The sequence below is a fragment of the Anolis sagrei genome, chromosome 2 (genome assembly GCF_037176765.1).
Source record: "Anolis sagrei isolate rAnoSag1 chromosome 2, rAnoSag1.mat, whole genome shotgun sequence".
In the NCBI taxonomy this organism is placed as follows: domain Eukaryota; kingdom Metazoa; phylum Chordata; class Lepidosauria; order Squamata; family Dactyloidae; genus Anolis; species Anolis sagrei.
The window spans coordinates 160,197,715-160,224,756 of record NC_090022.1 but is presented as its reverse complement, the minus strand read 5'-3'; the positions used below and the strand labels follow the sequence as shown (position 1 = coordinate 160,224,756).

Genomic DNA, 27,042 nt, shown 5'->3' with positions numbered 1-27,042 from the left:
TTCAATGACTGCACGTTGCTTAAGTCGCATTGACCGACTATCTGCGCAGGGTTCCATACTTCACACTTTAACAACACAACCATTCAATGCTAAGGCTTCCCGCCAAAATGGAACTGTAGAGGAGAGTCTACTGAACAAGCCAGTACCTGCCGCATACCAGTACTGCCATCTGTTGAGGAATTACGAAGGTGGAGATATTACTTTCCATTCACTTTGCACTTTAACAACACAACCATTGGCTAACCATTGGGAACCATTGACTTCGCACTTTAACAACACAACCATTGGCTAACAACACAACCACAAGCATTGGCTAAGGCTTCCTGCCAACATGGAACTGTAAGGGAGGGGGGGGGGTGTACTGAACAAGCCAGTACCTGACACATGCCAGTACTGCCATCTGTTGAGGAGTTACGAAGGTGGAGGCATTACTTTCCACTCAGTTTGCACTTTAACAACACAATCATTCAATGCTAATGCTTCCCACCAAAATGGAACTGTAGAGGAGAGTCTACTGAAGGAGCCAGTACCTGCCGCATACCAGTACTGCCATCTGTTGAGGAGTTACAAAGGTGGAGGCATTACTTTCCATTCACTTGGCACTTCACAACCATTCAATGCTAAGGCTTCCCGACAAAATGGAACTGTAGAGGAAAGTCTACTGAACACGTCAGTACTGCCATCTGTTGAGTTACGAAGGTGGAGGCATTACTTTTCAGTCAACCTTCTTATATGAAATTTAGCAGATAGAGGCTTCTGTAAGGAGGGGTGCCTGGCCTTCCCATCCCTTGGGGGCGAGGCAGACCCCTTGCCTCCAGGCATTGCTGACCACCCCAAAAGCCCCTCCCCAAGCCGGCGATTGGCTAGCTGGACCGCTGACCACCCCAAAGCCCCTCCCCAAGCCGGCGATTGGCTAGCTGGACCGGAGTATACAAAAAGCACATGGGCGCCGGCATGGCTCAAGTTTTGGGCGGAGAGGAGAGGAGCGATGATGGGCCCGGCTTTCGACCGGTGGAGGGACTACCTCCAGCTGGCCCAAGTGGTGGAGGAGCTGCGGAGAAGGCCCCCTTCGGAGCAGGAGCAAGAAGAGAGGCAGCCCCCCTGCTCCTCCTCCTCGTCTTCTTCCTCCTCCACGGTGTGTTGCTCCTTCTGCAAGCAGAATGGCGAGTCCCAGCGGATCTACACCTCCCACCGGCTGAAGGACGAGGCCGGGGACGTCCAGTGCCCCATCCTGAGAGGGTACACCTGCCCGCAGTGCGGGGCCACCGGGGAGAAGGCCCACACCCGCCGCTTCTGCCCCCAGACCCACAAGGGCTACGTCTCTGTTTACACTAGCAACATCCGCAACTCCGCCGGGAAGAAGAAAAACGCAAAGAAGGAGGTGCCACCCAAGGCTGTCCTGGGAAGGAAAGAACTGGCGTGGAAATCCCTTCCAGACCAACCACTCTCTTTCTCTCCTAGACTTAGAAGCAGCACCAAGAATGGGTTCTCTTGCAGAGGTTCTTCTGACCTGCTGGTAAGCATTCACCACCAATGGGCAAACTTGGCTTCAACTCCCACAATTGTAAGTGGTCAGAGAGGTTAAGCCAGGCCTGGGCAAACTTGGGCCCTCCAGAGGTTTTGGACTTCAACTCCCACAATTCCTAACAGCCTACCGGCTGTTAGGAATTGTGGGAGTTGAAGTCCAAAACATCTGGAGGACCCAAGTTTGCCCAGGCCTGGCTTAAACTCTCTGACCACTTACAACCTCACATGATTTTGATCCTTGTAATGTGAAGAAGTAAGCCTTCCACACAGCCATACAACCCAGAATATCAAGGCAGATAATCCACAATATCTGCTTTGAACTGGATTATATACACTGCCATATAACCCAGTTCAAAGCAGAACATGTGGGATTTTATACAGAGGTGGTGGAAGGGGGCCCAAGAGAGTTGTTTTGCAATCCAGGGTATATTAGGGGAGGGAGGGCCCATGCCAAAAAATTCTGCCCTACTTCCATGAAGACTTCAGTGCAAGACTCTAGCCTTGGAAGAGAGTGGGGCCCATTCCACACAGCTGGATAAAATCCCACATTATCTGCTTTGAACTGGAAAATATGGCAGCGTGAACTCGGATAACCCAGTTCAAAGCAGATATTGTCTGCCTTAATATTTTGGGGTTGTATGGCTGTGTGGAAGGGTCCTCAGTAATTGGGAATAACACTATGGTCTTACCTACACTGCCATATAAAATCTAGATTATCTGCTTTGAACTGAAATATATGGCAATGTAGACTCATATAATCCAGTTCAAATCAGATAATCTGGATCATTTGATTTGATAATCTGTGTAGATCCAGCCTATATAACACTTTTTTGTTCTTGGGTACTTCCTAATTGGACCCCCCCCCCCCCCCAGGTGCAGTGGGTTAAAGCACTGAGCTACTAGACTTGCTGACCAAAAGGTTGGCAGTTCAAATCTGGTGAGCGGGGTGAACTCCTGCTGTTAGCCCCAGCTTCTGCCAACATGCAAATGTGAGATCAATAGGTACCACTCCGGCAGGAAGGTTTCCACAAGGAGAGAGGAGAGTGCTCCATGCAGTCATGCTGGCAAGATGACCTTGGAGGTGTCTACTGACAACACCAGCTCTTTGTCTTAGAAATGGAGATGAGCACGCCACCCCACCCCCCAGTCAAACATGACTAGATTTAATGTCAAGGGGAAACCTTTATCTTTACTTCCTAATTAGTTCTATCTTTTACAGGCTCATTTGGGGGGGGGGGGGGGGGGGCTTGAGAGGCTTCAGCCCCCCCCCCCCCCCAAATTCTCAGGGTGGTCCGCGAGAAGGCCTTAGTGGTACATTATTCAAACTGTTATGTTTATTCATATCATGATCTGATCGCCATGCTCAATATATCCCATATGCATGGGGATAGTGGGATAACGATACAAAAGGTTTGCTAGGGTAGATCCTGAGCCCCCCCCCCTCCAATCAAACTCAGCCCACCCACCCACCCACTCCCCCCCCCCCCCCGAATCAAAATCTTGGCTACAGGCCTGATCCTTTTAAAAACATGAAAAAATTTGTTGAACTGCAAAAACTTTGCTGTAGCTCATTTTGCAATAGTTTTTCAACTAATATCTCTTAGGCCCCTTCCCTATAGCTGAATAAAATCCCACATTATCTGCTTTGAACTGGAATATATGGCAGTGTGGACTCAGATAACCCAGTTCAAAGCAGATATTGTGGATATTCTGGGTTATATGGCTGTGTGGAAGAAGGGCCCATAGCCGCAGCCCATTCAACATAGTTTGTGGTAGCCACAAAACCAAAGTTTCTGGAGTATAACAACTACTATCAAGAAAGCATTGCACAGTTAAAAGGAAATAATACTTTTTAACCAGGAACAGATTTTTTCGCCAAAAATTTGTTACATATTACAAATCTCGTCCTTTTGCCTGGCTCTTAAACTGCCTCTCTGAATAGCCAACTTAAGGCTGAACCTGCATTGCTCTATAATACAGTTTCAGAATGCAGATAACCTGCACCAAACCGGATTATTTTGCAATGTAGCTTCATACAATCCAGTTCAATGCAGTTTTTAAAAATGTTTTGTTATTATAAAATGCAGTTGATCTGTATTACACTATGTATAACACTGTAACACAATTTTTGTTCCTGTGTAATAAATGTCATCTCCCAATTGGTTCTATCATAAAAGCATGGGAAAAGTTTATTAAACTGCAAAAACCTTTTTTTTTTTTGCGGGACATCCGGTAGCACATTGTGCTCTAGTTTTTCAAAGAGTGTCTCATAGTGTCTTATTAGATGATGGGACTCTTAGGCCCCTTCTACGTGGCCAGATAATCCAGGTTATCAAAACAGAAAATCCACATTATCTGATTTGATTATCTGAGTCTACACTGCCATATACTCAAGTTCAATGTGGATTTTATATAGCTGTATAGAAGCGGCCTTAGTCCAACATTTGGAGGACTAACGCTTCCCACTTTTGCCATTTTTATTAGGCATGGGCAATCCATGGTTCTAAATGTTTCTTACAAAACTAGGGGGCGCTGGTGCTTTGCTTCTACAGTGTTGGTAAAGTTCTGGTGGTGAAAATTTCAGAACTCTAACAAAACTTTCAAAATTTCATTATTATTTCTTTATTGGCGATTTTTATGACAGGACCAATTAGGAACTGCCATTTATAATGAAATTTGAAAGTTTTATTAGAGTTCTGAAATTTTCACCACCAGAACTTGAGCAACACTCTAGAAGCAAAGCACCAGCGCCCCCTAGTTTTGTAAGAAACATTTAGAATCATGGATTGCCCATGCCTAATTTTTATGCATGTCTCTGCTGTCACCTTAATTTCAAGCCATCCATTCACAACATACTTGCAAGAATCATCTGGCTCTTTCTGGGAGCTTTGTCAGTTGAGGAACGACAGCAAAATAGAAATGTGTGTTAAAAAGAGTTAAAATTTCTATGCAAATAAGTAGTCTGACAGACTGAATTGTATTGAGGTACTGTGAATTTATCATTTTCTTTATCTCCACAGTTTGACACATCTAACATTCCTCCTGAAGTCTGAGAAGATTCTGGTTCTAATAACTCACCCATATTCGTTGATGCACAGAACTCAAATGGTTCAAAGAAAACATGGAGGCATGGGCCTGAATTTTTGAAATACATGTGGCCCATTATAGGTGATGCCTGCAATGAATTCTCTCAGCATTTGGACAGTCAATGCACTTCAGACTATTATAGGTTTTTAATCAACTGCTCTTCTTCCTTGAACAGTGCCACATTCCAGTTGGCTACAATGTTTGCCTCAGTATTTGTCTCAGTCTCATATTCCAAACTACGAATGCAAATCCCACTTTATTATTGTTAACTATGTTTTAAATACCCCTTCGTTTCAGAAGTGGCAATTTTGTTGTTTCTTGTTATCGTTTAAGTTATTTATTTGTTATATATGGTTAATATTATTTATTTTTTCTTTTGTTGTTGTTATTTGTTATATCAAAACTACTATGACTGTTTGAATACTAAATACAGAGTATTTTTTCTTTTAAAATTGACAAATGTAGTTGTTTTTCATGAGGGCAAATTAATCCTATATGAAGCGTTATACTGTTGAAGAAATATAGTAAAGATTACAAAACACAGAAGAATGTTATTTAAAGAATAGCAAACGAACAAAATGCACAATGGAAGTATAAAAAAATTGTCGTGTCAGGAGCGACTTGAGAAACTGCAAGTCGCTTCTGCTGTGAGAGAATTGGCTGTCTGCAAAGACATTGCCCAGGGGACGCATGGATGATTTGATGTTTTTATCATCCTTATGGGAGGCTTCTCTCATGTCCCCGCATGAGGAGCTGGAGCTGATAGAGAGAGCTCACCTGCCTCTCCCCAGATTCGAACCTGTGCCTGTTGGTCTTCAGTCCTGCCGGCACAGGGGTTTAACCCACTGCGCCACCGGGGGCTCCAATGTAAATAAATGAATACCATTAAGACATCAGATTCCATCTGATCTTGGAACTAAGCAGGGACATCCCTGGTTAGTACTTGGATGGGCAGCCACCTAAGAATCCTAGCTGCTCTAACAGGCATGGGCAAGCTTTGGCCTTCCAGCTCTTTTGGCCCTCCCTGTTAGGAATTATGGGATTTGAAGTCCAAAACACCAAGAGGGCTAAGGTTTCACCATGCCCTGTGCTATAAGTTATATGCAGAGGAAGGAACTGACCCTAAGAAAACTGCAATTCATGGAATTGCCATAGACAGGCCACAAACACACATACACATTGTATTGATTTAAGTTTGAAAAAAAGTACATGCTTAATTGGAATCCTTGGTATTTAATGACATTCCCTCTTGGTTATTTTGTTCAAATATAATATTTTGATTCCCAAAACTTGGTTCATTTGTAAACAAAACAATTAAACTACTACTCCATATTTGAATATTACATACAGTGAAACGGACTATGAAACAGAAGGTTTGTTTTTCTGTTTGTACTCTAAAGATACGTTTGACCCAATAAAGGTAAATTGCAGATAAATACATCAACATATAGGACAACTATTTGCTCCTGTGAGAGGAATTCACAGCAATGGACAATTTATACTCAGAACTAAGACATTTTAAGGTAGGAGTAGGGACCGTTCCTCTTACATCAAGCTACATAAGCAGTCTGTCACGACTGGAAACCAGAAGTGTGGCATTTTTGTTCTAGTTTTGGATTTTTAAATATGTTTTATGGTTTTAGGGAAACCATAGAAGCAAAAATTAAATGTTTTTGCATTAGTTTTGAGCTAATGGGGGAACCAAAACCATCAAGAGTGAATGTATTGTCAAAGGCTTTCATGGCCGGAATCACTGGGTTGTTGTAGGTTTTTTCAGGCTATATGGCCATGTCCTAGAGGCATTCTCTCCTGATGTTTCGCCTGCATCTCATGCTTGCCATACCTGCAGGTGAAATGTCAGGAGAGAATGCCTCTAGAACATGGCCATATAGCCCGAAAAAAACCTACAACAACCCATCAAGAATGAATTTTAAAAAAAATAGGTCTTGTAGGTTTTGAATATGCAAGATGAGGTTTTAAGAGCTATACAGAGACTCCCAAGTTGCCTTTCCCACTCCCCTATTTTAAATGTGAGGTATATGAGCCTGCTAGAGATGTACAGTAAAAAGGGAGGAATGTTTTAAAATAGCAACAATTTAGAGTTGTATATCTCGCCTGAATCTCCTTTACATTCTTAGTTGGTAGAACATTGAAACCATTGTGATTAAATACAAAATGTGTGCCACACCTGCCCTGCTAAATACAACCGAACAAAACAGCACAATAAGTGACCAAATTCTTTCGAGCATTAAAACAAACAGTAACATTCAAAAGCTACAGCTCTCTCTTCTTTCTCACTGTACTTAGTGTACTTGTCATATTGTTTGCACTGTGAGGCAGAAGCTTGTTAGATTGTCTATTTCTCCGGAACTTCAGTCTCTTGAAGGAATCCAAATCTCTGTGCATACTCATGGTCAGTCGACTGGAAAGAAAGAACAATTGATGACCAATGAACGGTGGGGTCTTCATTCCCCTTAACATCCCAGCACTAGATTCTCAAGAAGTAGATTCTGAGAAAATCACTTTGGTCCAAAACGAAGCAAGATATTTTCATTAATTATTGGATACAACTAGGAGGTCATATTTTATCTTGCTACTTCAGATGTTTTGAATACCACTCAGCTGCTGAATCTTTTACTGGTTTAGGAATATCTTTTTCTCATCATTCCTGAGGTTCCCACACTTGAGCTGTGGCTCTCGAGTATCTTGATAGCTCAAATAAGGCACAAATTATTCTCAGATTGGCTCTACTCTGCCGTGTAATCCACATTTTCAAGTCAGATAATCCAGATTATCTGCTTTGAACTAGATTATATGAGACTACACTGCTATATAATCCAGTTAAAATCAAATAATCTGGATTGTATCTGGCCGCAGTGGTCCACGCTCTTGTTACATCCCGAATAGATTACTGCAACGCGCTCTATGTGGGGTTGCTTTTGAAAACTGTTCGGAAACGTCAGTTAGTCCAACGAGCGGCAGCTAGATTAATCACCGGAGCGTCCTACAGGGAACATACCACCCCCCTGCTATGTCAGCTCCACTGGCTGCCGATCCAGTTCCGAGCACAATTCAAAGTACTGGTTTTGACCTATAAAACCCTATACGGCTCCGGCCCAGCGTACCTGTCCGAAAGTATCTCCTATGTCCCACCTCCGAGTTTAAGATCTTCTGGGGAGGCCCTGCTCTCGGCCCCGCCTCTATCACAAGTGAGGCTGGTAGGGACGAGGGACAGGGCCTTCTCCGTGGTGGCCCCTCGCCTGTGGAATTCATTCCCTGGGGAAATTAGGTCATCAACATCCCTCCTCTCCTTCAGAAGGAAGCTGAAAACATGGATATGGGACCAGGCCTTTGGGTAATCTGGCAGACTGACAAGGTAATGACGACCAGAATTTGGAAAGGACTATGGTAATGCTGAATGGACTTACAGATTTTAGAACTCGGTGAATGTTTGGCCATTAGATTGGCTTTTAATTGTTATTGTATTAACTGATTGTTTTTAACTTTTATGGCTATTATTGTTATGTATTTTATCTGTTGAATTGTTGGCATCAAATTGTGCTGGTTGTAAGCCGCCCTGAGTCCCGCCCGGGGGTTGAGAAGGGCGGGGTAGAAGTGCCCTAAATAAATAAATAATATGTGGCAGTGTAGAAGGAGCCTCAGTCAGTCATTAGATAGATATGGCATATCTTGCCTTGAGATACAAAAAATGGAAGCCACACATCTTTTGACCTTAAATCAGGGGTCACCAATCTTTTTGAATCAAGAGGGCACAGTTGGAATTAACTTCTCCAAGAATATGTAGCAGGTGGATCTAAAATTCTGAAAATAAATTCACTTCCCAACTCACTTCCCGACTAATACAGGGTGCAGCAGCATAACTTCCTTTTTTCAAAACTTCATAAAACCCATTGTATGAATCAGAATGTATGGTTTTTTTTTTTAAATCCCGTGTTTATGTGAACCGTCCAGACCCTACAAGATTTTAAGACCAACATCCAGGAAGAAATTGCCAACGTAATGCCTGCTATGCTGGCATGAGTCATGACAAACACCAGAAATCGGTTTACTCTCTATGGAGAATGGGGGACGTCACCTACTTAATTTGATCTTCAAAACTACATAAAACAATACTTTAGGGATGTGCCTACATTATAAAAAAAATCTGATTCATACAATGGGTTTTATTAAGTTTTGAAAAAAGGAAGTTATGCTGCTGCACCCTGTACAAGGTTGAGTGCTCTGAAAACATATCAATAAACTCACAGAATCATCCTCCCAAAGGTGCCCCCGTCCCTGCTTTTTAAATTCCATCCTACATCCCAAGCACACAAAATTCTCCTATTTTCTGAGGATTATTCTTTATTTGCTGTCCTGATTTTAGAGTCCCCTGGGCAATGTCTCTGTAGACAGCCGATTCTCTCACACCAGAACTGACTTGCAGTATATTCTCAATTTGCTTTGGATACAATAAAAAAGCTGCATGGGATGTGGTAGACTCCTGCAGAGGTGAGAAGATCTCTCTTGTCCTTTGCTGAACAGTAGCATTTGTTGGATTTTCTTAAGTGGATTTGTAGGTAGTTTGTATGTTGTGTTTCTTCATCAGCTTCCCTATGTGGTCAGTGGTTCCCTTGATGTATAGTAACACTTTTCCTCTGAGTGGAAAATGAACACAATCTGGCTACCAGTATTTTTAAAAAATCTCTAAAATCAGGACAGTAAATAAAGAACAATACTCAAGATTCCCCAGGCAGGAAGCAGCCAGGCTTTGAAGCCACAGGCTATTCAATGCTAATCAAGGTGGCCAATTGCAACATTCACACTTGCCTCCAACAGACAAGGGTTCATTCTCTCACCCTGGGCATTCCACAGATATATAAACTCCACTTGCCTAGTTTCCAAAGACCTCACAACTTCTGAGGATGCCTGCCATAGATGTGGGGGAAACGTCAGGAGAGAATACTTCTGGAACAATGGCCATACAGCCTGGAAAACTCAGAGCAACCCAGTAATATCACTTTGGTTAGCCCAGTGAAAGCATAAGAATAGGATGGATTCGGGTGTTTTTTATATATACAGTTGGAAAGCCTTCCTTCCTAACTTTTTTTAAATGGCTGAAGATTCTAAGATCTTTATCAAACTACAGGTCTCAGGTGGGTGTGTCCATAAATAAAGTTTATCAGTTAGCATGATGGCATTAGATTTCAGGTGGATTTTAGGATTGTTTTTATATATCTTTTCAGAGGTTTTAGAGTACTTTCATGTGATTTAAAATGTTTTTATTTTTGTGTTGTTTTAATTGGTTTTTATTTGTTCATCACCACCTGAGCCCTTGTGTGCTGGAAGGCAATATTTTAAGTAAATAAATACATGCTTTTTATGCTGGTAATATTTGTACAAAAATATAGTAGTAATAATAAATAAATAAATAAAATAGACTTTTTTCTATCTTTTTTCTAAATACTCAAACCAATATTTATGTACTTTTTCCAGCTCTAGGATAATAGTATTGAGTTGGAGTGACTAGAACTGTTGATTGCATTACAAATATGGCTGTGCCAGAGGTCTGTAGTAACATTGCATTATTTCTAATGACAGTTCTTCCCAATCAGGATCAGGAACAATTTCCATCATTCTTCAGCCAAAAGGGAAGTCGAAGTAGCAGGACACCATCTATTTATTTATTAGTGGCATTATTATATTTTGAAGTTTAATAAAATTATTTTCACTGTCTGCATTTCTTTTCTGTCCGTTATTATTCATTTTATGACTATTACTGAAAAGAATGTTCCAAATGCAAGAAGTTGTAAGCTAATGACGTTTGTTTATGAAACTGAATATTTATGCTGGTAATATTTGTATGTACTTACTTGAGGTTAGAGAGCTCTTTAATTAGCCCACAAACAACATCTGTTGCATCCTCTTGCTTGGATTGATCACAAATCTCAGTCACTTGATTCCTGATTTTTTAAAATACGAATTGGAGCATCAGTCACAATATAAACTTTCCTTAATTAAAACAGACCCTAACAATGTGTGCGTTAGCCAGGCTTTTCAAATTGTTAAAGGAAAGTAAAAAATGTTTTACTGCAAAACAAAATTAGCCATACAAGTGAAGCTTGTAACCAAATGTTTACAGATCTAGACAATTACTCTGGTTCTCATTCGGCATAAATTAATTCCTTTCCCTTTCTATCCTTTTTCTGTTCCTTTGCCTAACATTCAATCAGCATTTCATAGCTAGTGCCAATTCTAATTGGTGGGTTTTTCGGGGGTTGTGTTTAGCTGATACTTGCTTCTTGAAAGCTCCATTTTGGAACACGCTTATAAACTTGGAAAATAAAGGGAGTATTGTATGCAATATATGTTAATTATTAAATTTTATGGTAACATCCCACAATAACATGTTCCTAACAATACCCTCTGCACAATCTCATTCATGTTATTATTGAATTCAGAGTTGTACAAAAATATCTTCCAGATTTCTTGACAGCATTGCTATTGGTTTCAAGTTGGTTATGCTCTCATCTGAAGGATATTGCTAGATATTCTTCCACTTCATTGATGTAGCTGGTAGAGGTTGTCTTTTATGTTAATTACATAAAAGGCACCCTTCATTTTGGCTCAAATGATAAGGAACACCCTACATTTTGGCTCAAATGATAAGGAACCAGCACTCAGGCACCTAGTAATGTTTATATTCATGCACATCAGACCTTCAGATACTGGTCTGACATAGATCTTCAGATATCTCCTTCTCTTTTCCACCTCTTATATTCTTTGTACAAATGATGTATGTCCATGTCCCACCAAATATTTATTGGCTATCCTACTGTAAAATATACATTTTAATGCGGTTTCATTTTGTACCTTTCTCCTAGGGGCCCTTCCACACAGCCCTGTATCCCAGAATATCAAGGCAGAAAATCTCACAATATTTGCTTTGAACTGGGTTATCTGAGTCCACAGTCAGATAATGTAGGATTTTCTACCATGATATTCTTGTATATAGGGCTGTGTGGAAGGGCCCCTACTGCCTTAAGAAACAAGTTGACTAAAGTTTTTGTGAGAGGGTAGCATAAATGAAAACAAATACATTCAATTAATCTGGTATTCCAGATATATATATGGAAGCATATTTACGCAGAATATATAGTATACAGCAACATTCAATACATTGCCTTTCCTGATAATGTAGACCTGATAGACTATTTGAAATACAAAATAAAAATAAGGTTCATACTAGGAAATCTAACTACCTGGCATTGTTTGCATGCGTTTTATTAGGTTCTGAGGCTGGTATTTTGGTTTCACTTTGTTCCCCCTCAGAACATAAATCACTTTCATGCTTTAAATGTTTATGTGGATTATCTAGAATAGAAGCCTGTTGGGAGAAAAATGGCATTCTGTAACAGAAATATACAAGTGAAAGCCTTTCCCAATTAACTCTACAACAGAAATCAATAATCCAATAAAATAATGTGAAATGAAAAAAAAGTGGAGCAACAATGTAGCAATTAATGACAATTAGAATTTTAAATACGGAGGATTTCATATCCTCCAATATCTAACTGATGAGATTGGCACACAGGTGGCCAAGCACCACGGGAAAAGTAATTAAAGAGCAAGAACATGCAAGTCAGAAGATGATACAGCAGTTTGCTTTTATCTAAGAGTCCTTCCAGACATGCCCAAAAATGCTGGGCCTGTTGCGTTTTTACCAAAGGTGTCCAAACAACGCCTAGAGTAAAAGTGAATTAAAAGCAGGGTTTCCTTGCTTTGTTCCAAATTAATTAGACACCTGGTATGACCTGGGTCTTAGGTAAGATCTGGGCCTTACCAGGTGTGGGCTCTATGTGGATTGGGTCCAGGGAACCTGTGACGCAATCCCTGGCCCAATCCACACAGCAATCTTTGTATTTTGGGCCCCATGAGCCCAGAAAACTGAGAAGGAACCCACCCTCTTCCCCAAAACCCAAAAATAAGCCCTTAATTTTTTTTTTAAAAAACTGACCTGGTCACCATTAAGGTACTCCCTGAGTACTCCTGGAGCATAGAAATGATATGCCAGGAGATGGGGGGCAAGGAGAAAATTTTTTCCTGCCCCCTCCTTTCCTGACATGTCATTTTTATGTGCCTAGAGGACTCAAGGACCACAATAATGGTGAGGTTTTTTTTAATGTTAAAGGTAGTTTTGGGGGGCTTTGGGGTAGCTGGTTGCCATGCATCTAGAAACAAACCCGCCCCTGGGAAAGGTTTTTGAGAGTGGGGACAGAAATACGTGCCAAAGTGGGTTTCAAAAACCCTCTTTGGCACACATTTCTTTTAAGTGTGGAAGTGCCCTGAATTATCTGGGAAAGACAAGATTTTACACCTCTCCCTTTTGAACAGAGTACAAGGTACTTTCCCATTTTGAACTCAGTTTACAATAACTGAAATAAGATAAGGAAAAAGGGATAAAGCAAGAGAAAGAGAAAAAAGACACTATGAAAGCAGCTGAAAACTGGGATTAAAGAGGTCCAATTTGTCAATATGGTACAATTTAAGGATATGGGATTTCAGAATTTTGATAGATCAATCTCTGATTCCTATTGTAAACTTTAATTAAGAGTAGACCCAGTAAAACTTGCTGCATATAAGTGATAATTTACCAACTTATCCTTGATTCAGTGATTTAGGGCACATGCTTTTTCTAAACTTTCAGTTATTTAATTTAGTGTACCCTATTTTTTAATTTATTGAGCCAGTTTCTTCTTTTCATGTTAGAAAATTATTAACACTGTCTTTACTCTCCCTTCACTTTTCTGCTGCCAGTTTCAGGAGAGAGAAGGCAATGAAGGAACTATAGACAAGGAACAACTATCTATCATTATGATTTTCCTACTGCTACTAAAATGATGATGATGATGATGATAATTTATACCCCACTTTTTCTGTTCACAAAGAAGATTAAAAGTGGCAAAGACATTTATTCTAGTGAGGGGAAAGCAGAGGATGCTGCTGCAGAAATTCCTGGCCTCATCACATGAGTGACATCTTGGGACTGTTACATGATCTGGAGCTATTCAAAGGATTTTTTTCCCCATTAATAGCCCCTATGGCTTCATTATAGGGAAGATTGGCAATGGATGTCATACAGCATTGACTTGCCCACCTCAGTGTCATAAAGTCCTAAAAAGGAGTAAGAAGGATATGGGAAAATATGACAATAAATGCAAGCTAAAGGTTTATGGAAAAGGGATGAGGCCGGGCAAGAAGCCTGTTTACCATACATACTGAAAAGCTAGGGAGATTACCTCAAGACAGCCAGACTCTCTTCAGAATAAGGTGGGTGATTGCCCGATTGAATGCCTTACCTTATCAATTAATTTTCTTCACAAAGAAAATGTGGGATGATAAAATAGGTACTAGCCTAGCCTTCTATCTGACATATGGTTCGCCAATGTGCAGCCCTCTTTTTAAATATACAAGGACTATTGCATAATTCAATTCCTGCTGAAAGTTGCACAGTCCTGACCCAGGTTATCACCACTCCCACTTTTTATAGGAAAATAAGCCTTAGTAAAGTGGGGAGCTCTGCTTATAATGTTTGCTTTCCTTCTCATCCCTGCTCATGTTAGTTTCTACGGTGAACAAGAAATAGATATTAATTTATTGTTAATCCCATCAGCACTAGTGTTTTCAAAAAGACTCTAACCCAATGATCTGCAAATTATGTTTAAGCCACTGGATCCAGTATAAAAGTAATTGATATTTTTTTATCTCTTAGAACTGCAGCATTTTAAGACTGTCTTACAATACATTATAAAAGCAAAGTCGAAAATAATTCTCATAATGTAATCATCATTAATAGTGAAATTACCTTATGAGGTAGACATTCAACGCTGTGGCTATCAAAGATTCCTTGTAGCTCACTGTCAGGCAGAAATTCCACATTTAAAGAAGGGGGATCTGTGTAAGAAGCACATGCTTGATCCATGTCAAGGACACTAGGTGCACATGCATTTATTCTCGACACAGGGGAGTTGCTCTGGGCTTCTGGGTTAGCATCTGTTTCTCTCACAGAATCATCCACTGCCTCCAGTACTGAAAGAACCTCTGCGCTTTCTATAGTGATAACCATGCTCTCATTTTCCACACATGTTACTATTTCTTTTTTAATATTGACATGGGTGTCAGTGGAAAAGAGAGAGTTTTCCATTGTTGTTTCTTCTGTCTCAGAAACTTTGGGAACATTTTGTTGGCCAACATCTGTACAAGACATTGTTTCCATGATTTCATTGGGTATTAAATCACATGCATTGATTTTTGATTGTTTTGTATCAGACAGCAAATTCTCACAACAGCTTTCCTTTTCTTCTGCAGTCAGCAAGACTTCAGGTTTTGGGTCAGCCGAGGAAGGAAAACTCTTTGGTGGGGTTGCTTTCACTCCAGCTTCTTGTTCAACCTTCTGTCTCTCTTCACTGCAAATAGCTTCTTGCCTGGAGATTTTTCTGCTCTCAGATATATCATCCTCTTCAGGTTCCTGGACCTGTTTGCAATTTGGTTCACAAATATCTCCTTTCTTTTCCAAATAAATATTCACAGGCTGGATTTCAGATATATTATCCTCTTCAGGTTCCTGGACCTGTTTGCAATTTGGTTCACAAATATCTCCTTTCTTTTTCAAATAAATACTCACAGACTGGATTTCTGGTAAATCTTTCCAATCAGTATCTTGGTCTCTAATGCTGTTTTGCTTTCCAACAAAAGTATCTAGTTGAAGAGGGCTGCTATATTCTCTGGCTTTATCCCTATCACTTTCTTCTACAGGTTTATCACACATCCACAAATTGCCCTGATCTATGGCTCGTTCACTGTTTGTGGAGGTCAACCTATTGACTTCGGGTTCAAAACTTTCATTAGTGCTGTGAATCTTGTTTTCTTCTTCATTTTGCCCAGTTTGAAACTCAGGGCATTGGTCTGTTACCCTAGCATCAGTATTCCCCTGTTCACCTTCGCTACTCCTACATAAATGGTTGCTCTGTTTTTCAGGTGTATGAACTGATATATTTGTTACTAGTGGGAGCTGAATTATACTGTTCTCTTTGGAGGGTTGGAGAGCCATACTTTCAACAAGGTAATCTTTCCCTCTTTCACTTTCACAGCAGCCTGCTTCTTTAACATCATCTGTGACATCCTGAAAGACCTCATTTTGCTCCATAGTTATGTTCAAACTAATCATATGCTTTTCTCCCTTTGGACTGCCTTCCATATAGTCAGTCATATTTTTCACTGTGCATGTAACGGCACTATTCTCAGCCAATGGACATGAGAGTTCTCCCTTTTTAAGGCCATTTACACCATTGTCTGGTGTATATGTAACATGTTTTTCTGGCATTTCCTCTTCTACTTGTAAATTGGGTTCTATTCGTATTCCTTCTTGAGAACCAAATAAACCTGAGTTGGCATCATCTCTATTTAACTTCGTAATATCCTCGTGATCTTGCATGTTAATGTTCAGTGTTTCATTCAGGTCCTCATGAGGAAAGACCACTTGTTCTTCAGCTTCTTCTACCTTTGGTGCCAAGGAATCTTCCAGCTGCAATGACTCTGAAGATGTAATAGTATTCTGGGCATCTCTCTTTGCTGTGTCAGGTACATTTTCATCTGTATGTTGAACCTTAAGAAGCAGTAGAAATACATTTGAATAAAAACAAATAGCACCAATGTGAAGCATTTTTCTACATGTAGCTACCTGATTCCATTTCACAAAGGAAACAATGAATGCATTTTTGTTTAATTTCATTTTTAGTATCAGTCCATTCATTGTTGCCATTTGCAGGTTTACTTGCAAAAACAATAACACAATTTTCAAAAGCTGATACAACAGGCCCTCCATGTTTGGCTCCAGGATCATCCATGGATACCAAAATATATAGATATTTAAGTCCCACTGTGTCCTTTATATAAAATGGCAAAATTAAGGATTACGTTTGGATTTTTTTTTAATTACAGCTATGAATTGTTGAATCTGTGGAGACACAATCCAGGAATATGACAGAAAATTAATGCAAACAGTTAAACAAGGAGGTTTTTAAGACCAAGTCAGGGGGTGCTATGGTTTTATCTATTTATAGGTTTTAACCCGTTTTAAAGGTTTTAAAGGTTTATTATTAATACTGTTATTATTTAATTCTATTTTAATGTTTTGGGGGGTTTCTAATGGTATCGGTTTTATTGTAAGCTGCTTTGAGTCTCTTTATTTGAGAGAGAGGAAGCAGGGTATAAATATATAAATACATAAAGAAGGAGGAAGAGAACAGGAAGTTCTATTGTCTCTCTAGTTACCATTAGAGAACCTTATAGGAAGAAGGAACTCCATAGATCGCTTCTGCATACAGGCAGCTTTAGTGGAGTATGCAGTCTTCTGTGTAATGGCAAAAGCTATTCCATTCTACCTGGAATTATTTTTTGGCTTTGAGAAGTACCTAGCGACCTTTCTTCATGAGGCTATACTCTCCACGAAATAAGTTAAATAACAGATCAGGGTTTTCTTAGGCTCCTTCCACACAGCTGAATAAAATCCCATATTATCTGCTTTGAACTGGAATATATGGCAGTGTGGACTCAGATGACCCAGTTCAATGCAGACATTGTGGGTTATTCTGCCTTGATATTCTGGGTTATATGAACTGTGTGGAAGGGACCTTAGTTTTTTGTTTCTGAGGACATAAGTGATCTCTGTGGAACAAAGTGCTGCCCATCAGTTTTGTCTACTACACAAAGTACAACACCCTTTGGAGATATCTCATAGCTTATTTGTGTTTGTGCTTTTGATAACATCTAAGTTACACCACTGTAGTGCACAGGGCTGTTTGTAAGATCTCTTGCAATCATTTTATGTTGTTCTACCTTCAGCTATTATAGTTTTGATTATAATCAATAATCAAAACTAAAATAGCAGAACCTATGTTTTGCCAACCTAGGTTTTGAAGAGCAGAGTATATAAATATTTCAAATAAATGAAATAAAAATTATATTCTAGCCATTAGACAGACTGTAGACTAGCTTTTAAGAATGCATAGATCATATTACAGTTGGTATGTTTGAATTTTGTGGATTTGATTGTTCATGGATTTGGTTAAAAAGTTATCTCTAGGAATCTCTAGGTCCTTTAGTTTTATTTATTTCATATCAAAAGCATTGCATAAATTAGTATAATAAAACTGATAAAAATAGAAGGAGCGCAGGCGGCTAAATATCTTTTGACCAAAAACAGGCAACAACAACGTCATTGTCTGTAGCCTCCAACAATTCTTCCTCTGTACATGGGGCAGGGCATAATAGACAAGCATACAGATGCGGAGTTGTCTGTTCTACTCCTCACTCACACAAGATGTGGGATTCTTTTACGCAGTGCCATTTTGCCAGGTCCTTTAGTGCAAAGGTATGTTAACTCCTCAGAAATACAATGAGCTAATCATACCTTTTTGCACCTAAAGAATACCCACTGAAAGGAAAATAACTGAAGTTGTTCTTCATTAACAAGTCCTATTCATTTTGATGACTCTACTCACAGGGATTAATTTAAGATTCAACCCAATGACCTATAAAACAAACAAAAGCAGCATATATCTGTCCATCCAGACAGACATTGCTTCTGAGTTATGACTCTGAAATAACATTCAGGTACTTAAATTTGGCTATGTAAATATTTGTTATTCCTAACAAGACCTGCACTGTTTATAGATTATACAGTATTTATTACCCACTAACTGATAAGTAGCAAAATGAATAATATCCTTGAACTTTAATCATTGCAAAACTTACAATCTAACAGTTTTCAACACCACACTATTCACATAAAGATTCTAAAAAACAAAATTTGAACATTTAGATAAGAACTAATAATAAACATCCCATAGCAGTTAACTTAAATCAGAAAAGAGAAGTCAAAGATAATTTTCTCAGTAAAGAATTACACATAACGTATTTATTTTTAATTAGAGCTACATAAATAAATTGCAGAAAATGGTAACTTTGTTTCTTTGAGATTAAATAAAACAAAATGCTTTTAAAATAGTAGGTGTCGATATTACATTATTTTATAGATAAACAGGTTAGCCCTGTTGACAGTAACTGAGGTCTCATCTACACTGCCATATAAAATCCAGACTGCTTTGAACTGGATTACATTAATCTACACTGCCTTGAGTTCCCTCTGGGGTGAGAAAGGCAGGATGGAAATGTTGTAAATAAATAAATCTATATAAATAGAAATGTAATATTGGTTTGTGGGATTAACATAACTCAAAAACCACTGAACGAATTGACACCAAATTTAGACACAATACACCTATCAGGCCAACGAGTAACCATCACTCATAAAAACACTGAAAAACACAGTGGAAGGGACTTAAAAAGCCCCCCCCCCCCAAAGCGCAAAAAGATGCTAAAGTGCATGAGCAAAATTACTCCCCCTGGCAAACAAAACACTCAATAGCATATCCACACTCTCTTCTGAACTACAGCTCCCAGCATCCCCTAGACCAGGCCCTTTAGGAGAGGCGGATGATCCAAATGCACTGCTTCCAAGCTGCAAGCTTTCTTCTTGGATTTCTTTGAGAGCATCCCAATCCCTGCATATTTCCAATTTCCTGTTCCTGGACTGCAACTCCCAGCAATCCTCCAGATAGATAACATAGATAGATTAGATAGAAATAGATAGGTAGACAGATAGATTGATTGATCAGGAGTCCAAGAATAGGTAGAGAAGGAAGAAAGGAGAGAAAGAGAAGACTGAAAGAAAAACAGGGAAGGAAGGAAGGAAGGAAGGAAGGAAGGAAGGAAGGAAGGAAGGAGGAAAGAAAGAGGGAGGGAAGGTTGGCCATAGCAACACGTGGCAGGTACAGCTAGTGAATAAATAAATACATTCCAGTTTAAAGCAGATAATCTGGATTTTATATGGCAGTGTAGATGGGGCTTGAATCAGTGCTTATACCTGTTCCAAAGAAATTGCTGCAGCTTCTCCAAAATTCTTCTCAAGTTTTTCAGTCGGTATTTTCTTTGTCTTTCTAAACACAGGGACCCACTTCTTTCCCTACAACCAAGAGTGAGACAATCAAGTATTCTTTATGCCAGGGATGGGGAATATTTTCCTGTCAAGGGACCTATCTACATTGGCCCAAAAATTTAGGACGGATCTGCCATGGCCTATGCTGGATGGGCCCTGGTACAGGTCACACAGGCAGTCCCCCAGCCTGGCCCTGAATTTGGACTATTCCCCCGACTTTGACAGATAATTTGAAGGCACACGCCCACAAGCATAGTGTGCTTGGCTCGTCACATGAATGGCTAGACTAAAATCTACCATGGATCATACTGTAATTTCTGGAGTAACACACATTTTTGTGCTGCTTCTTCACTCTGACCATAAATTGACAGTCAACTTGAAGATGTTATTGTGCATACAAACATAAACTCTGAGATCTATGTCTTACAGATCATAAGGCTTTGAATCTGTTTGAACTGCATGTTCACACAATAAACCAAGATAAAAAATGAAAATCTACTCAGGTATGCTTTGGAACACATTATTTGTTAATTAATTACATTTGTATAGCAGAAGCAGTCTAAATTCATACCACCTGGCCTGGTAATTGGTAAGGATGTATGTAATATAAACTGATAATATGCTGTTAAATATATTGTAAATGTTTGAAGGTTCTGGTTTTTTTACATTACATTTTGAAACATACCTGAGATGGAGACACAAAAACCTTGGTATTGTCTAATTCTTTTTTCTGAACAGAAGTCATCCTATCTTCTTCTGTGAAGCTAGGGGGGAAAGGCAAACATAGGTACACTTGCGTTTAGAGACAACAAATCTTCAAGCAGATGAGAACCAAAAGTAAATGTTGAAAGAAATGCAATCAGAACCCTGAATGCAAGTGTTCAGCAACTTTCTTGCAGGAAAAGGGGGCTATTATAATAATAAATGCAGATAAATATAATTTATTTATTTATTTACCCTATTTATACCCCGCCTTTCTCAACCCAAAGGGGACTCAAGGCGGCTTACATATAGGCAATTATTCAATGCCTTAGAGTAACATACAATTCCAATAAACATTACAATTAAAATTATAATTAAAATATATACATATTAAAAATGCGCTCATGCAAATAGCTGAATATACACACAAATACATTTCTTATCTCTTTCTTCCCCCAATTCTTAATGCAAACTCTATCTAATATTTGTTGTTGTTGTTCATTCGTTCAGTCGTCTCCGACTCTTCGTGACCTCATGGACCAGTCCACGCCAGAGTTCCCTGTCAGCCGTCACCACCCCCTGCTCCATCAAGGTCAGTCCAGTCACTTCAAGGATGCCATCCATCCATCTTGTCCTTGGTCGGCCCCTCTTCCTTTTGCCTTCCACTTTCCCCAGCATCATTGTCTTCTCTAGGCTTTGCTGTCTCCTCATGATGTGGCCAAAGTACTTCAACTTTGTCTCTAGTATCCTTCCCTCCAATGAGCAGTCGGGCTTTATTTCCTGGAGGATGGACTAGTTGGATCTTCTCGCAGTCCAAGGCACTCTCAGAACTTTCCTCCAACACCACAGCTCAAAAGCATCGATCTTCCTTCGCTCAGCCTTCCCTAAGGTCCAGCTCTCACATCCGTAGGTTACTACAGGGAATACCATGGCTTTGACTATGTGGATCTTTGTTGCTAGTCTGATGTCTCTACTCTTTACTATTTTATCGAGATTGGACATTGCTCTCCTCCCAAGAAGTAAGCGTCTTCTGATTTCCTGGCCACAGTCTGCATCTGCAGTAATCTTTGCACCTAGAAATACAAAGTCTGTCACGGCCTCCACGTTTTCTCCCTCTATTTCCCATCTAATCTATATAATCTATCTAATATTATAAATCTAATCTATCTAATATTATAAATTATAAAATAAAGAATTTCAGAGAGTTCTAATTGTTCTCCATTTGTGCTTTCTTTAACCCAGTGGTTTTCAACCTGTGGGTCCCCAGATGTTTTGGCTTTCCAATAATTGTAACAGCTGGTAAACTGGCTGGGATTTCTGGGAATTGTAGGCCAAAAACATCTGGGGACTCACAGGTTGAGAACCACTGGTTTAAGCCATCTATGTGTCCTTATCAGCTGTTTCAGCAGAGGTGCACTGGAGCAATCTACACAGGGGGAAGGAAGGAAAGCATGTGTTTTGCATGACTGCAGGGTTATAGTCATGCAAACATGCATATTTTCTGGCCGAAATCAGGATATTAGGGGACCTTTTTACTATGTGTTTTTTCTTTGTTAATGCAAATCCATTGGCTATACTTTGTATTATTCATTAAAGACTGTATGTTTCTTACACTTCCCTCTGAATGGCCTTGGATCATCCCTTGCATTTTAAATTGTTTATTTTCAGAAGCTGTTGATCACTAGCCTGAGGCAGCCATAAAACATTCTCAAGTAATTTAAGACTAATTAACAGAGAAGTCTCCAAGGGCATTTGAAGATAAGTTTGTCTTTAGAACACTAGTTGTATATTGTGGTTGCAGGTCCACCCATGATCTTTTTGAACTATTGTAGGCATATACTCATATAATAAACTGCTGGATCATTCTCCTGTCAAACCATTTTGGTTAATTAAAGTGCACTTGATTACCTTCTATCAGAATTCTCTGGGCTATTTCCTATACATTCTTGGTTTGTTCCTGCAATGGTTGCATTTGAAGAAGAGCCAGTAGTGAGACTGCTGTCTTCCACCAGTTGGGTCTTCTTCCTGTGGCTCTTTTTTGCCGTGGAATTGCTGGTCTCCTTGTCTTCTTTGATTGAGAAAAAGTAGTAGAGGAAATGAGTCAAATTCCATGCAAAAAGGCAAAACCAATATATTGATTTTATGACAACACTTGCTAGCTGAATGTGAACACTTTTGGGTTGCTTTGAGTTATCCAGGCTGTATGGCCTTGTTCCAGAGGCATTCTCTCCTGGCATTTCTCCCACATCTGTGGCAGGCATCCTCAGAGGTTGTGAGGTCGGTTAGAAACTAGGCAATTGGGTTAATATATCTGTGGAATGTGCAGGGTGGGAGAAAGAACTCTTGTCTGTTGGAGCTAGGTGTGAATGTTGCAACTGGCCACCTTGATTAGCATTTAATGGCATTGCAGCTTCAAAGGCTGGCTTCTTCCTGCCTGGGGGGATCTTTTATTAGGAGGTGTTAGCTGGGATTCTACCAGGCATGAAGCAGCCAGTCTTTGAAACTGCAAGGCCAATGCTCATCAAGGTGGCCAATTGCAGCCTTCACACTTGCCTCAAGCAGACAAGAGTTCTTTCTCCCACCCTGGACATTCCACAGATACATAAACCCCACTTTGCCTAGTTTCCAACAGACCTCACAACCTCTGAGGATGCCTGCCATAGATGTGGGTGAAATGTCAGTTAGAAGTTCTTTGGACATCCATTCTGGCTTCTTTGCACTTGTCTTATTCTTTGCTGGCACTGTTTGCAATTGCGTGAAGAGTTGGAAGTAACTGAACCAATAAACAAGAAACAATTTTAGGTTGCCATAGGTTGGCAAGGCTACTTTTGAAGACACACAAACATAGATGTATTAAGTTTATTATAACTTAACTTTAACTTATGCGATCTTTTGTAGACAGAGGATGATGGTCCTCCAAGTGTAGTGTCTGGGAGGTGAGTCCGTAGGTGGCTGCGGATCCCTATTCTTGATCTATATGTCCTCCTGCAGTGAGGACATCGGTTTCGAGGTGGAAGTTTCCCAGTCAGGGTTGGCTTGACACTCTGGTGCCTTCCATTTCTGCCTCTTCGAATTCTGCAGCACTGCTGGTCACAGCTGACCTCCAGTTAGAGTGCTCTTGGTGTCTATGCCACAGTTTGTAAGGCTGGCTTTAAGCCCATCTTTAAATCTCTTCTGTTGTGGTTTTATACTGTTTTAATGTTTAATTTGTATTTTGTTGATATATATACTGACTTGTAAACCGCCTTAAGTCGCTGATAAGGTTGAGAAAGGAGGTATACAAGTATAGTAAATAAATAATGTTACTGTCCACCAACATTACATTTTCTGGGTTGTTGTAGGTTTTTTCGGGCTATATGGCCATGTTCTAGAGGCATTCTCTCCTGACGTTTCGCCTGCATCTATGGCAAGCATCCTCAGAGGCAGTGAGGTCTGTTGTTATGTTTTCTATTATTGTGTTGGGAGTATGGTAATAGTTTATTATTTCTGCCAACAGAAAAACACCAAAAAAAAAAAAAAAGATCTATTGCAATATTACCTGAAATGTCTGCCTTTCTCTTTTTACTCATATTGGTGGCCTGTTAAATCTAAAAGGAAAATAATAAGTCTTTAGAGGTCATTCTTTTGCTAAACTGTCTTGGTCGATGTTATTCCACAAATGGTACTAATATTGTGCTATGCTTAAACAATGTATTGTATTTACATATGACTTGTAAGCTGTTCTGAGTTCCCTTTTGAGGTGAGAAGGGCGGCATATAAATATTGTAAATAAATAAATATTATGGCAGGCATGGGCAAACTTGGGCCCCTGGGTGTTTTGGAATTCAACTCCCACAATTCCTAACAGCCTCAGAACCTTTCCTTAAGCGGCTGAGGGGGAAAAGCAAAGGGCCTGAGGCTGTTAGGAATTGTGGGAGCTGAAGTCCAAAACACTTGGAGGACCCACGGTTGCCCATACCTATATTATGGTGTTGTGATGGTTAAAGTTAAATTTTTCTGAGTAATTTTAAGCGCTTAATTATGGCAAACACAGTGTAATAAAATGATATTGTTCTTATTTTATCCCTTTAATTAAATTTGCAGAGAATTTGAAGATATTGTGGGATTTTCTGCCTTGATATTCTGGGTTATAAGGCCGTGAAGAAGGGCCCCCAGGAACAAAAACCGTGTTGCATAGTGAATTGATCAGTTGTGTTTTTATTTTCAAGCAAGTGTCTCTTAATTTCTAACTTCTGTCATAATTGTGGATAAATGGGGTCAATGATAAGAGTGCGGCACACTATTTTAGCTATTGACCACCTTCATAAGACTCAGGGCCCTTCCACACAGCCCTATATCCCGGAATAAAAGGCTAAAGGTTTTCCCCTGACATTAAGTCTAGTCGTGTCTGACTCTGGAGGTTGGTGCTCATCTCCACTGCTAAGCCAAAGAGCCGGCGTTGTCCATAGACACCTCCAAGGTCATGTCTGACTCTGGGGTGTGATGCTCATCTCCATTTCTAAGCCGAAGAGTCGGCGTTGTCCATAGACACCTCCAAGATCATGTCTGACTATGGGGTGTGGTGCTCATCTCCATTTCTAAGCTGAAGAGTCGGCGTTGTCCATAGACACCTCCAAGGTCATGTCTGACTCTGGGGTGTGGTGCTCATCTCTATTTCTAAGCCGAAGAGTCGGCGTTGTCCATAGACACCTCCAAGGTCATGTCTGACTCTGGGGTGTGGTGCTCATCTCCATTTCTAAGCCGAAGAGTCGGCGTTGTCCATAGACACCTCCAAGGTCATGTCTGACTCTGGGGTGTGGTACTCATCTCCATTTCTAAGCCGAAGAGCCGGCGTTGTCCATAGACACCTCCAAGGTCATAACTGCAGAATATCAAGGCAAAAAATCCCAGAATATCAAGGCAAAATGTATTTTGTATGTTTGTTCTGTCAAAAATGTAATACAACTGTTCGGTTGCGTGACACGATAAATAAATAAAGGCAAAAAAATCCCACAATATCTGCTTTGAACTGGGTTATCTGAGTCCACAATATCTGCTTTGAACTGGGTTATCTGAGTCCACATTCTGATGTGGGATTTTCTGCCTTGATATTCTGGGATATAGGGTTGTGGAAGGGCCTGAAGGATGCAGGCAGGCAGAAGTTATGAAAGCTGGGGGCCCTTCCACACAACCATATAACCCAGAATATCAAGGCAGATAATCCACAATATTTGCTTTGAACTGGATTATCTGAGTCCACACTGCCATATGATCCAGTTCAACGTGGATTTTATACTGCTATGTGGAAGGGAGCCTAAAAAAACATAATGTAGGGAAAAGGTATCACATGCTTTCTTCAACAAATCGTGGGAAGAGTGCAATGTATGTGAATAGAGAAGTCTTTGAGCAAAAGCTCTCCTTCAGAAATCACAAAGCCCTCTCGCGCCCGTAGAACAGGCTTCAACGATTTTTCCCGCTCTTTTTCCTTCAGGAGCGGCTCGAGGACGCTTCCCTTGCCAAGCCACGCCTACTTGTAACTAGGATTCAGGGCTCAGTCTAGCCTCTCCTAGGCCACGCCCCTTTCCCGTTTAGCCCCGCCCACGCCGCCCTCTGAAGCTTGGCTCCCAAAGTCACCCAAACAGAGATTCAAAGCCTGGTCTCCAGAGTCAAAGGATGCCTCTTAACACTGTGGAATAAATGCAGCCTGAATACTATAAAATCTTGGAAGTTGTAGTTTAATGAGGCCTTTAGCCTTCTCTGCCAAAAAGTGCTGGTGCTTAACTCAAAATCCCAGTATTCCATAGAACTGAGCCATTGCAGTTGAAGTGGTGTTGATCTGCAATCATTCTAATGTAGATGCAACAATAGTCCCAGTGCTCAAACCACCACACCACACTGGGGGCCCTTCCAGACAGGCCCTGTATCCCAGAATCAGATCTCAGCTTTTCTGCTTTATTTATTTATTGTGTCAGGAGTGAACCAAACAGTTGTATTGCATTTTTTAACAAACAAACAAAACACAAAGTTTGCAAGCTTGGTATTCTATTAAATGTTCTTTGACCAGTATCTGGCCACTTGGAGTGCCTCTGGTGATGCCGCAAGAAGGTCCTCCTTTGTGCATGTAGCAGGGCTCAGGTTGCATTGCAGCAGGTGGTCTGTGGTTTGCTCTTCTCCACACTCGCATGTTGTGGATTCCATTTTGTGGCCCCATTTCTGAAGGTTGGCTCTGCAAATCTCCTGGGGAGACAGGCGGACAAACATCAGCGTGCTGGAAGAAGCAAAGACCACCAACATTGAAGTGATGGTCCTCCGCCATCAACTCCGGTGGACCAGCCACATTGTCCGGATGCCCGATCACTCTCTCAAAGCAGTTGCTCTACTCCGAACTCAAGAACGGAAAACGGAATGTAGGCGGGCAGGAAGAGATTTAAAGATGGGCTCAAAGCCAACTGAAAAACTCTGGCATAGACACCGAGAACTGGGAAGCCCTGGCCCTTGAGCACTCCAGCTGGAGGTCAGCTGTGACCAGCAGTGCTGCAGAATTTGAAGAGCATGAATGTAGAGCGAAAGAAACATGTCAAGAGGAAGGTGCGTCAAGCCAAGCCTGACCGGGATTGCCTTCCACCTGGAAAGCGATGCCCTCACTGCGGGAGAACATGCAGATCAAGAATAGGGCTCCACAGTCACCTATG

The 27,042-nt window shown here is 40.5% G+C and overlaps 1 protein-coding gene across 1 annotated transcript; it reads left to right on the top strand.

The window, feature by feature from the left end:
• The first annotated feature begins 611 nt into the window (after positions 1 to 611).
• NANOS3 (nanos C2HC-type zinc finger 3) lies at positions 612 to 5,080 on the top strand. The gene is made up of 2 exons (XM_060760902.2): positions 612 to 1,516; positions 4,548 to 5,080. The coding sequence occupies exons 1-2, from the start codon at positions 989 to 991 to the stop codon at positions 4,578 to 4,580; spliced, it is 561 nt and encodes a 186-aa protein (XP_060616885.2). The 5' UTR covers positions 612 to 988; the 3' UTR covers positions 4,581 to 5,080.
• The last annotated feature ends 21,962 nt before the right edge of the window (positions 5,081 to 27,042 follow it).

What these genes read in the sequence shown, in the direction of transcription:
- NANOS3 (XM_060760902.2), top strand. Translation starts at nt 989, where the DNA reads ATGATGGGCCCGGCTTTCGACCGGTGGAGGGACTACCTCCAGCTGGCC. An exon ending in GAGGTTCTTCTGACCTGCTG is followed by an intron (nt 1,517 to 4,547) that starts GTAAGCATTCAC and finishes TTATCTCCACAG; the next exon opens with TTTGACACATCTAACATTCC.